Source organism: Oncorhynchus keta, chromosome 11 (assembly GCF_023373465.1).
Source record: "Oncorhynchus keta strain PuntledgeMale-10-30-2019 chromosome 11, Oket_V2, whole genome shotgun sequence".
Lineage (NCBI taxonomy): Eukaryota > Metazoa > Chordata > Actinopteri > Salmoniformes > Salmonidae > Oncorhynchus > Oncorhynchus keta.
The window spans coordinates 50,107,256-50,119,202 of record NC_068431.1 but is presented as its reverse complement, the minus strand read 5'-3'; the positions used below and the strand labels follow the sequence as shown (position 1 = coordinate 50,119,202).

The 11,947-nt window shown below is 44.0% G+C and overlaps 2 protein-coding genes across 5 annotated transcripts in view; one reads left to right on the top strand and one right to left on the bottom strand.

Moving 5' to 3' along the window:
* Nucleotides 1–11,112, top strand: LOC118390505 (dipeptidyl peptidase 3-like). 2 transcript variants are annotated; one of them, XM_035781137.2, is made up of 18 exons: nt 1–163; nt 2,813–3,149; nt 3,354–3,443; nt 3,533–3,670; nt 3,784–3,858; nt 3,940–4,030; nt 5,362–5,492; nt 5,625–5,755; nt 5,871–5,929; nt 6,029–6,223; nt 7,899–8,011; nt 8,135–8,227; nt 8,516–8,578; nt 8,814–8,938; nt 9,301–9,421; nt 9,576–9,755; nt 9,890–10,052; nt 10,230–11,112. In XM_035781137.2, the coding sequence occupies exons 2-18, from the start codon at nt 2,880–2,882 to the stop codon at nt 10,370–10,372; spliced, it is 2,181 nt and encodes a 726-aa protein (XP_035637030.1). In that variant the 5' UTR covers nt 1–163; nt 2,813–2,879; the 3' UTR covers nt 10,373–11,112. The 2 variants fall into 2 exon arrangements, with proteins under 2 accessions (XP_035637030.1, XP_035637027.1); XM_035781134.2 differs by lacking the exon at nt 1–163 and adding an exon at nt 2,057–2,285.
* Nucleotides 11,090–11,947, bottom strand: part of LOC118390503 (ras and Rab interactor 2-like) — a 29,895-nt gene continuing 29,037 nt past the window's right edge. For all 3 annotated transcript variants that reach the window (XM_035781132.1, XM_035781131.2, XM_035781130.2), the window contains exon 10: nt 11,090–11,869. In XM_035781132.1, the coding sequence (XP_035637025.1) occupies nt 11,555–11,869 (315 nt within the window). In that variant the 3' untranslated portion in view covers nt 11,090–11,554. The remainder of the gene's footprint in view (nt 11,870–11,947) is intronic.

Here is an 11,947-nt window from a genome sequence, read left to right as displayed (position 1 = left end):
AATTGAACATACCGCCAAGCAATCTCCATAGACAAACATTTAGCAGTAGAATGGCCTTACTAAAGAGCTAAGTAACTTTCAACGTGGCACCATCATAGGATGCCACCTTTCCAACAAGTCAGTTCGTCAAATGTCTGCCGTGCTAGAGCTGCCCTAATCAACCGTAAGTGCTGTTATTGTTTTTGGTATAATTTATTGCAATGGTCAAAAACTGTACAGCACAAGCAGACTGAACATTTTTTGGGGGTTTTCATGATTTCACACTCACAGCCGAGGTCTTGCAAGGAATCGTGTCGATGACTGTTCTTCCTTCACAGGCTCCTGTTTTGGATTGGACAGTGACTCAAGGAGTGGGATGGGTTTTGTTTGTTGATGTGTCCAGTGACGTGTCCTTAAGTAAAAAAAATACTTGAACGTACTACTTAAGTCGTTTTCGGGGATATCTGTACTTTACTTTACTATTTATATTTTTGACACTCTAGACCCAAACTGCTACAGACCTATATCTATCCTACGCTGCCTTTCTAAGGTATTCGAAAGTCAAGTTAACAGATTACCGACCATTTCGAATCCCACCGTACCTTCTCCGCTATGCAATCTGGTTTCAGATCTGGTCATGGCCACGCTCAAGGTCCTGAACGATATCATCATAACCGCCATCGATAAGAGACATTACTGTGCAGCCGTTTATTCCATGTGTATCTCTGTGTTGTTGTTTGTGTCGAACTGCTTTGCTTTATATTGGCCAGGTTGCAGGTGTAAATGAGAACGTGTTCTCAACTAGCCTACATGGTTAAATAAAGGTAAAATAAAAATAAATACTATTACTTAACTACATTCCTAAAGAAAATGATGAAAATGAAAATTACTCCATACATTTTCCCTGACACCCAAAAGTACTCGTTACATTTTTAATTCTTAGCAGGACAGGAAAATGGTCTAATTCACACACCTATCGAGAGAACATCCCTGGTCATCCCTACATCCCATGCTTCGTTTGTAAATTATGTCTGAGGGTTGGAGTGTGCCCCTGGCTATCGGTAAATTTTAAAAAACAAGAAAATTGTGCCGTCTAGTTTGCTTAATATAAGTAATTAGAAATTATTTATAATTTTCCTTTCGATGCTTAAGTAATATTTTATAAATTACATTTACTTTTGATACTTAAGTATATTTAAAACCAAATACTCAAGTAGGATTTTACTGGGTGACTTTAACTTTAGTCATTTTATATTAAGATATCTTTAGTTCTACTTAAGTATGATTATTGGGTACTTTTTTCCACAACAGGATGTGTCTATTTTTGTATTTTGTATGATGTTTTTACTCGCTCAATACCCCGTCCAGCAGGTGGCGGTAATGCAGTATTTACATTGGATCCCGACTGCTTTTAAACCCCACCGAAGAAGGATAGTGAGCTCGCAATTTGACGTTCAGACTGTTCAGACCCGTCCACAAATAGATCAAGTTTATAGCCATTAGGCTACCTAGTGATGTGAAACCGAGGCTTTCTGAAGCCTTTGGGACTTTCACCAAATTGTGCCAAAAAACGGTTCATTTACGCAGAGTTTTAAACACAATGGACATTAGTGACATCTGCTGGTCAGCAATGAAAAGCAGCGGTTGATGTTCATATATAATTGTTTTCAACAATATATCTAAAATCTATAGCCTTCTATCAGTTACCGTACAGGTTCGCACCTTCCATTGTGCTCCCCTTTTTTTGTTGTTACTGTGAATCCCTTCTTTTTTGTTCTCAGAAACGGTGAATGTATGGCATTTATGTAGGATGCGTAAGGCACACATTTATAATTTACTCAATAAAACGAATTGTTTGAACAACAATGCGATGAAAGTGTATTTTCACATAAAATGATTTTTCAAATGAATATGCCTTAATCTTAATTCAACCCCAATCCCTGGTTGTAGTCCCTAGAAAGCCCGACAATCCTTGTCTAACCGTTCAACTGACCCTATGAAAGAATCCTAACTGAATGATTAAGTGTCCAGTAGAGGTCGGTGTGTGAAAGCAAAGCACCGGAACAACTGCGAAATCTCGCGTTTGAAGAAAATAAACACGTGATCAAACTGAGCTTTGGACCTAATTGATCAGATGATAATGTAACTTTGAAACGAGCATCAGTACTGTACATTGTTTCTCGGATCACTAGTGCTTTGAAAACGTAGTCGGAGCTCCGGTATCGATCGTCCCATCAATAAATATACCACAATCACTGCTGGATGTTTCGTTGTAACGTGACTCAAGGCGTGCGTATTTGGAAGAGGTAGCTACACACTTTTTATGTAGCAAGCTACACAGGGACTCACAAAGCATTAGCTAGCTGACTGACTACTGGTAGCTAGCCTTGTCGAACACATGTGGTTTTTGTAGGTAACGTTAGTTATAAAAAATATATTTGGTATAGGTACGTGAAGCTAGCTGTTAGCCTGTGCATAGTTGGATAGCTAGCTAACGGCTATTACCATGTGCTCCTGTTAGATCATTGAAATTGTTTGTGGTTACCAATTTCTCTAAGTGTATTGTATATACTTGGGCGTCCCCTACCTTGCTGGAAAGTTTAATCGAACTAACCTGGCTTTCGCTCCCAATGGATAGATGGATGGCACCTACTGTAACCGACATACTAGCTGTCTAGTTAGTTTTGATTGCAATGTATTTTAGTTGCCGCTAGGAAGGATGCTCGAAATGTGTCACTTGACGACTTGAGCCGTAACCTGTGTGTAAATCTACCCATGCAATTACAACTATTTCTTCATGCTAATAATACCATGCATTTTTGTTGACATCTAGCTACACATTCTCAGCTGTGAGCGTTGCGTTGAAAAGGAAGCCGCAAGCATCAAGACTGTTGTTCACCATGGTGGACTCTCAGTATTACCTCCCCAATGACATTGGGATCTCCGCGCTGGACTGCACTGAAGCGTTTCGCCTGCTGTCCCCTAGAGAACAGCTCTATGCGCACTACCTCTCCAGGTCTGCCTGGTACGGAGGACTGGCTGTGCTGCTGCAGACCTCGCCCGAGTCTGCCTCCATCTTCGTTCTCTTACAGAGGCTCTTCCGCAAGCAGCCACCAGCACAGCTGGGGAATGTGGCTACTGCAGCTGGACTCAGTCCTGAGGAGTACCAGGTAATGCACCTACCCACAGAGCCTGGAGAAAGAATGAGTCAAACAATGTATACACCGTAGAATTGGAATGTCTAACCACACCCAGATGGTACAGGCTCAGCGATTTATCAGGTGACGGTGCACAGTGAGCCTGTTGTAATAACATGCATCTTCTGTGTCTCAGCCTGACTCGAGATAATAATAGCTATTGGTTTTTTTTGGCAGGCCTTTGTTGTTTATGCTGCTGGTCTCTATGCCAACATGGGCAACTACAAGTCATTTGGAGACACCAAGTTCATTCCCAACCTACCCAAGGTAGATAATCCTCACTTTTTTTTATGTCTGAATTATAAAAGCCTTGACGGAATGGTTATGTCCTCTAATAACCACACATTGCGGCGTAGGAGAACCTGAAGGCCCTTGTGTGGCAGAGCCAGGCCTTCCAGGACAGCCCCAGTGAGATGGAGGCCCTGTGGGACAGCTGCTCCACCCTCCTCTACTCCCTTGAGGACAAACAGAAACAGCTGGGCTTGGGGGACAAGGTAAGACCTCCTGGTGCCAAACACTCACCTCACCCAACACCGGGAGGTCCGTTTAAATAAATCCCATGTACTGTAGTTGTTGATAATGATGTCGCTTTGTTTCTGGTCCGCAGGGAATCACCACGTACTTCTCGGGGAACTGTTGTTTGGAGGACGCCGAGTTGGCTCAGAAATTCTTGGACTCAAAGGTGTTTGTTTGCGTATTTAAGTTTGTTGTCTTGTGTGTCCGTGTTCGGATTGCAGGATTTAAAGAGTTGTCTCCCTTACAGAACCTGAGTGCCTACAACACGCGATTGTTCAAGAATAAATCCGAAGGGAAGAGCTGCTATGAGGTGCGCCTTGCGTCTGCTGTGCAGGAGGGTGAGAGTGCCTTTTTTTCTTTAAAAAAAAAAAAAAAAAAGAAGCTATGCAAATAAAGATGCGCTATAAATGATGTCAGAGCTCAAGCTCTGAGCTTCACAGCTCTGTATGCGTTTTGACTGACGGTCGTTCTGAACTTAAGCATCCTCCAAAACAACATGCGACCAGAAGTTGCACCCATCCCTCCCTCTAATCGGGCAACTTTTGCACATCGTTGATCTGAGCGAGGGCAATGCTGTACATCTTAAGAGGTTAAGAGGACCCGATGTATTTTGAAAGATGAGATGTTGGCAAATTCAAATAAATACCTCTTTGGTGAATTGCAAGCAAACCCAAACAGCGGTGAGTCGAGAAAATGCACGTCACATTTCCTTATCGTAAAACTCAGCACTGCGTTTGATGTGCAGTTTACAAGATGACGTGGCGTCATACCCTGGGTTGTTCTGACCAGAATGAGCCTGTTTGTCTGTTGTGACGAGAATTCATCAGGGAACACGCACTTGACCGCACGCTTGACGATTTTCTATGCCCGCCAAAATTGCGATCTCTTTCTCTGAATTGCCCCGTGAAAGCTTTAACACTGTAAGATGATATTTTATAACTTAGCTAGTCGCGTTGACAATAGAACAAGCGTTCAAATGATGCCCATCTGACCCAGGTTGCGATTTTTGTAGTGGGCCATTTTTGGATTGTGTAAACAACAACAATAATTTTGTGACGGCGGAGATGCAGGGTTGTGTTCCAAACAAAACAACGACAAGTGTTCTTGCTCGAGTTCCTCAACCGCACACCTAGGAGAGCTCAAAAAAAGCACCTTGTATTTAAAGACTCATAAGTGCATTGACGTTACTTAGGAACTGTGCACACCGTGGAGAGGTGTATATGTGTGGCCCTTGGAGACACCAGTTTGTCCTCACACTCAAACCCCTTGTCATTTGTTTGTTGTCCTATGTTGCACCAACCCAACATTTTCCAGGAATTTTCTTATATTACTGAATGTATCTCTGAGTATTTTCTGATTTCGTTGTCAACAAATGCAGCGAGAGGTACAGTAAATGTCAAATGCACATTGAATCAAGTGCAATGTTTGGATTCAGTCTTGATAGGTGAACTGTTGTCCTCAACTTTGGTCCAATCATTTTCTGATCATCTCAACTGTTCCCTTTTTTTTTTTTTATCGCTACCATGTTTAAGCAGTTCATATTTCTTCTTTAAGGAACATCTCAATTTAGCCCTATATCCATACAGGCCAATTCCTACACGTGTAAAGGGTTGACGTCAGGAATGAGTCCTCTCTTTTATTAAATCAATTTTCTCTGTCATTGCTCTAGACTGTGCAGTGGATGGGGAGGGGGAGACCAGGTGCGGCAGATATGACTTTGAGGACTGCGTCTTCACGGTTTCCAGGGGAGACTATGATCACCTCATGAAGAAAGTGAGCGAAAATCTGGAGAAAGCTAAGGTCAGTTCAAACAGTATTTGAATTCAAATGTATGTTCATCCCTTATCGACGAAAGTACGTGACTCAAAACTACTAATGCGTCTTAACATGTCAAGTTTGGTCCCATGCGAACCGTCTTCTCTTTAACGGAAGGACCACGCGGCCAATGAGAACCAGAAACGAATGCTGGAGGAATATTCGCGGAGTTTCACCTTTGGGTCCGTGGAGGCGCACAAGGAAGGCTCTCGTTTCTGGATCAAAGACAAGGGGCCCATTGTGGAGAGGTGAGAGAGCGCTGCCTTCCAGATTTGGCCTTCTGGTCTGTGGATCACAGAAGCAATCTCTTCCCCTGTCGTTTTTTTTCTCAACTTGATGTTTGTCTTTTCCTTTCTCTCCTAGTTATATTGGCTTTATCGAGAGCTACAGGGATCCCTTTGGTTCCAGGGGAGAGTTTGAAGGTACAAATTAAGAGGCAACGCACCCCCCTAATATCATCACGTGTTTTTGAATACTCTTTTGTGATCGCATCGGGGTTTGTCTCCTCTTTCTTTCCTCAGGTTTTGTTGCCGTGGTGAACAAGGCGATGAGCGAACGCTTTGCTAAGCTGGTGAGCTCAGCCGAAGTGCTTCTGCCAGAGCTGCCATGGCCAAAAGACTTTGAGAAGGACCGCTTCCTCCTGCCTGACTTCACCTCCCTGGACGTGCTGACGTTCGCAGGCAGCGGCATTCCAGCAGGCATTAACATTCCCAACTGTGAGTGCCACGTCCGAATGGACTCTCTTTATTCAGTTAATATTGACACGGCCGATCCACACCGCATGTTGTTCGGGTCTCGAAAGGATCTCTAATGACTTCGGCTTAATGTCGGTCAATTCCATGTGAAAAGGACCCACGAGCACCAATATGTGGAGTTTATAGGAGCATGTCAAATGAACGTCGAGTCTATGTTTTTGGATACATTTTTCAGCCATTTTCCATCTTAACTTAAACGATGGCTTTGATTTGTGGTCAAACAGAGGAAAAGGGTTAATAGAAAACATCCACCGGAGATGTTAAAAGTTATTATTGTCTTAAAAGTTATTGCAAATGCATCAAACCACCATGTCGAAGACCCCCTGACAACTAATATCGACACTTCCGTTTAGTTTGAGAAATGATTTGCCTTCTGTGAGAAACATTGTCATTCCGTTACCAAAAACCAACATCTTTAAGATATTTTCTCATTTCTGAATGAAAGTTCACAAAGTAACAAGTAAAGGTAGACTTACCAATTAGTGTTTTTACTAATATATTTGATTGTTTATGAATTTAGTGATTCAAACTCGAAATTCTGTTACCGAATCGGGAACAGAATTACTGCATCTGAATTGGCTAGTGGGAAATCATATAGTCACAAACCACAGTTAGGTCACCTGCTACTGCCTCACTCTCTCTCCCTCCCTCTCTCCAGTTATTGTTACAGTACCTCTCCTGGCTCTTACTGACATCTACCCATGAGCCCCCTCTCGTTCCGTTTACTTTAACCAGCATGCATGGACGTTTAAAAGTAGTTGAAATTTGGTCAGTCCGCCCTGGCCCTGTTTTCGCTGAAACCTTAAATACATCTGTGATTGGTTCAGATTTGATCCAGTCACCAATCAAAGACTTCTGTGTTTCCCGACTTTGGACAGCACAGCGAAACAGAGTACTGTAAAGAAATGTAGAGTACAATATAATCTACTGAACTTTACTGTACTGTGTTGTCCAGACTTCTGAAACACAGACCTCTATGATTGGTTCAGATTGGGTCCGGACCAACGACGTTTGGTCTTGTTTGGGGCGGAGCTCATTAGAATAATAGCCAGGGTGTAGAATAATCCCCATATATGTAAAGGACGACATTGTGTATTTCTACCTTTTTTTTTTCTTTCTGTACATATTCAGGATACATCACCATGAAGAGAATAGCATTTATATCTGTAATTATGCATTTCTGTATAGTACAGATCAGTGACCCATAATGCAATTCTGTTACCGTAATTCTGTTACTGGGTGTAAATCCACTTCACTTACTGTAGTTCGATAACCAAAATATATTTTTGTTGTTGTAACTCGAGGTGTCATATAGCTGACACCCCATTATTTCTGCAGACATCTTGGGATCTTAATTCAGAGTAGATATTAAACCGTTTTTAGAAAACGTGGTCGTGTAAAAACTGAGGGAGTTTTCATCGTCAGTCTGATACCAAACTTTGCACCTGCACATTTTTTCCAGTAAATGTGTTTCTGGGGGGGGGGGGAATTGTGTACATCTTTCAAATAACTCAGAGTGCATAGTTTAAAGGTTGATATCAATTCTTAACAAATCTTTTTTTTTTGGCGGGGGGCATTTTAATTCTGTTACCATGGAATTTATGCCTGTTATCTCCGAGTGTCTGTGTTTGTCTAGATGACGATATCAGACAGTCGGAGGGCTTTAAGAATGTCTCCCTGGGAAATGTTCTGGCTGTGGCATACGCTACCCAGAAGGACAAGCTCACCTTCCTGGATGAAGAAGACAAGGTAATCAACTTTCTAACCATGACCTCCGTGCCATACCAAATAACCACGAAGACTGAAAGGGGGGATACAATTATGCCCATCAGATCTTTTTTTCCTTCAATGGTCTCTGTCTGTTTCTTTCAGGATGTGTACATTAAGTGGAAGGGGCCCTCCTTCGAGGTGCAGGTTGGCCTCCATGAGCTGCTGGGCCATGGCAGTGGAAAGCTCTTTGTCCAGGTGAGAGAGAGCCATCTCCATTCATGTTCATGTCCTGTATGGTCAGTCCTTGCATCTATAGCCCTGTCTATGAATTTGAGTGTTTACGTTTCTCCAGCTCAATCGCCCAGCTGTTCACCACAACAGTGGCTGTTCACCACAACAGTGGCGGGGCGCCACCGTTTTATTGTTTGAACGGATTGCCCCTTTAGTGTGTTAAAACGTCTGGTTTAAAATCCATTGTGTTTACTGTTATGTAGTCTCTGAACGGGGGATGCACAGTGCTTTTTTTATGTGTTATGTGTACAGGATGAGAAGGGAACTTTCAACTTCGAGCAAGATAATGTTCGCAATCCTGAGACTGGAGAAAAGGTGAGCCTATATACCTCAGTCATTTGCGATCATACTTTTATTTATTTCTGTATATTTTCTTTATTCTTTCGCTTTGGTCTCGAGAGAGAATGATTTTGAGAGAGCGTAATGGATTGCTGTGGTTCAGTAAACTATATGTTTTAAGGCTGATGATCGTGACCAATGTTAAAATGTCTGGTTGCCGATGAAGGGGTTTAAGTGAGTATTGGTGTAAAGTATGGTTTCTGTGCTTCAGATCACCACCTGGTACAAAGGCAACGAAACATGGGACAGCAAATTCTCCACCATTTCTTGCTCCTATGAAGAGTGCAGGGCCGAGTGTGTGGGGCTCTACCTCTGTCTCAACAAACACGTGCTCAGGTCTGTTAGTCTGTGCTCAGGTCTGTTAGTCTGTGCTCAGGTCTGTTAGTCTGTGCTCAGGTCTGTTAGTCTGTGCTCAGGTCTGTTAGTCTGTGCTCAGGTCTGTTAGTCTGTGCTCAGGTCTGTTAGTCTGTGCTCAGGTCTGTTAGTCTGTGCTCAGGTCTGTTAGTCTGTGCTCAGGTCTGTTAGTCTGTGCTCAGGTCTGTTAGTCTGTGCTCAGGTCTGTTAGTCTGTGCTCAGGTCTGTTAGTCTGTGCTCTGGTCTGTTTAGCCGTGTTCTTTTAATATAAAAGCCGAATGTATTAACGGTGATCTTATGCGGGTCAGGGCGCCCTAACGAGGATGTTGTCCCTGGGTTTGCAGTATCTTTGGCCATGAGGGCGAGGATGCAGAGGAGGTGGTGTATGTCAACTGGCTCAACATGGTGCGCGCTGGCCTGCTGGGACTCGAGTTCTACACCTCCGAGAGCAAGAGCTGGAGACAGGTCAGCTACACTAAAGTTCAATCATTTACGAAGTACATCAGCCTCACTTGATCATGCTAGCTTTCTGACTCTATAGCTCATTGAATATCTTCCCCACTGCCTGTGTGTGTCTTATCCCGCTGTGTGTTTAACTAAACCCCGTTCTCTGTCTCAGGCCCACATGCAAGCTCGCTTTGTGATCCTGCGGGTGCTCCTGGAGGCTGGCGAGGGGCTGGTGACCCTGAAGGAGAGCACAGGAAAAGATGGGCGCCCAGATGCCCTTATAACGCTGGACCGCAGCAAGATCCACACTGTGGGCAAGGGTGCCATCGAGAGGTTCCTATGCAAACTACAGGTACAGCTGTAGAAGGCTTGGAAATGTCTTGATCGTGGCTGGGATTACCGGGATAGAAGATCAGCCGTCAATATTCACAATATAAGTTGAACAAAGTCTCCATTTTGACCCATTACTGTCTTTTGTCCCTGCAGGTCCTCAAGTCCACAGCCGATGTGGAGGGAGGCAGAGCTCTGTATGAGGGCTACTCGGCCGTGTCCGACGGTGGTTCTCACAACTTCCTGTGCCTGCGGGAGACGGTTCTCCAGCGCAAAGAGGCTCGCAAGATGTTTGTTCAGGCCAACACAAGGGTCAAAGGTTAGTCTTCCCTGTCTTAATGCCAAGAGGGTTATCCACATTTACATGGCACAGCTCTTCATGTTTAACATCGTCCTACTAAGTGGTCAACCTCCACGGAAAGACGGTGTATCACCCTAAACCATTCTACTGGCACACGTGTCCTTGGAATTCTTGTTGCGTGTTTGTCTGATGCAGGTGACAGTGTGGAGCTCGTGGAATACGAGGGCAGCGCGGCTGGACTGATTTGCTCTTTCACAGAGCGGTTTGCCGACGACGCCGAGGAGGTGGAGGCCCACCTGCTGGAGCTGAACAAGAGGGATGCCCCCTGCTGGTTCTGAGTGAACGGTGCAGATACACAGCCAGAGCAGCGCTAAGACCCAGATATGCTGCCGTCATGCCCACGCCCGCTCCTGACTGAGACACGCCCGGCCTGTGTGGACTTGTCATAGGAATTGATCTTTCGGTGCACTGTCCAAATGAATTTAGAAATCAGTCGTGAGTGGAATGCGCAGGTGGTTATGGCTGTGATTTATGAGCCTGGAGACATTCTTCGCCCTCAGAGGCACAGTTTGTAACTACATCAAGCCCTTATCGTTATGCAGTTCTTCATTTCCCTCTGACGGTATCAGGAAGGATAGGAACGGTGTAAGCAATGTCATGCAAATTTGACAGCTGAAGGAACGCAAAAGTTCCTAGTGGTAGGAGCTTGGAGTCAGTTTGAAACGAGGCCAGGGTGTAGAAAAGAAAAGTGACTCAAGGGGACCATGCACGGTTCGCCATCAACTAATCTGTCAATCAAGTCTAAACCACCATATTAACCCTTTTATGACGACACATTTCAATTGCTGTTTGTCTTAGAGAAAATTGACAATTTTTCTTTTTAAAGAAGTCCCTCCCAATAATACTACTCATTGGGTAAGTTGTTTGTCCCTTGTGTCCAGGGCACTTGAAGCACTACTGTGACATGGTCAAAAGCAATGCATTTGTGAAAGGGTAGACAGTACTGCATATTCTCTTGGTGAGGTTGGTAAGAAACAGCCTGTACAAAAATAAAATATCATTTTTTTTGTTCTTTTAATATCATTGTCTGTTCAGTTTGTTTCTCATGCATTATTAAAGGTATCTCAGGGAACTTATGTAATGAACTGCATGAACTGATACACATAGAAATAAGTGCATCGCGGAGTGCCTGGACACAGCCCTTAGCCATGGTAGATTGGCCATATATCACAAACCCCCCAAGGTACCTTACTGCTATTATAAACTGTTTACCGATGTAATCAGAGCAGTAACAATAACTTTTGTCACACACGTGGTATACGGTCTGATATACCACGGCTGTCAGCCAATCAGAATTCAGGGCTCGTACCAACCAGGGAAAATGGTAAACAATTTCTAGGGTACTTTGCAATATCCACCCAGGCAAATGTTCATTTAAACATATTTTAAGAATAAAGCACGAAGCAAGTCTTTCTTGCAGTTGAGTGGGGTTTAAGAAAACGTTCATAACGCGTGGGTACTCAAGGTGATTCCACAAGGTCCACAGCCGCCTCTCTTGTTAGTTTGCAAGTCTTGAGTCCATCCTGTTTGGCTTTCTGGTATATGAGGGGTGTTCCACTGCTGCCTTGGCCCTGTAGGTCCTGGATCTGGGCCTGGGCTGGGAGGGCTTGAATCTCCCCCTCACTCCGCCAGTACAGCTTGTACAGTCCTGGGTCGTCCACCCCAAACTTAGCAGCACAGAGCTGGGTCAGGGCCTCCCCACTAACTCCTGCCCTCCACTGCAGGGTTTTTATCCAGCTGCTTTCTCCATCTTGAAACAGAACCTTGACAAACCTCTGCAACACACAATTAAAATTAAGTTTCCCATGAGAACCTTGGGACACAGGGATTTCCAACTCGCATATAATTCCACA

Excerpts from the sequence above, each read along its gene's own strand:
- LOC118390505 (XM_035781134.2), top strand. The coding sequence starts at position 2,242 with ATGTTTCGTTGTAACGTGACTCAAGGCGTGCGTATTTGGAAGAG. Across the intron at positions 2,286-2,812 it reads GGCGTGCGTATTTGGAAGAG|CTACACATTCTCAGCTGTGA; the intron begins GTAGCTACACAC and ends GTTGACATCTAG. Across the intron at positions 3,150-3,353 it reads TCAGTCCTGAGGAGTACCAG|GCCTTTGTTGTTTATGCTGC; the intron begins GTAATGCACCTA and ends TTTTTTTGGCAG.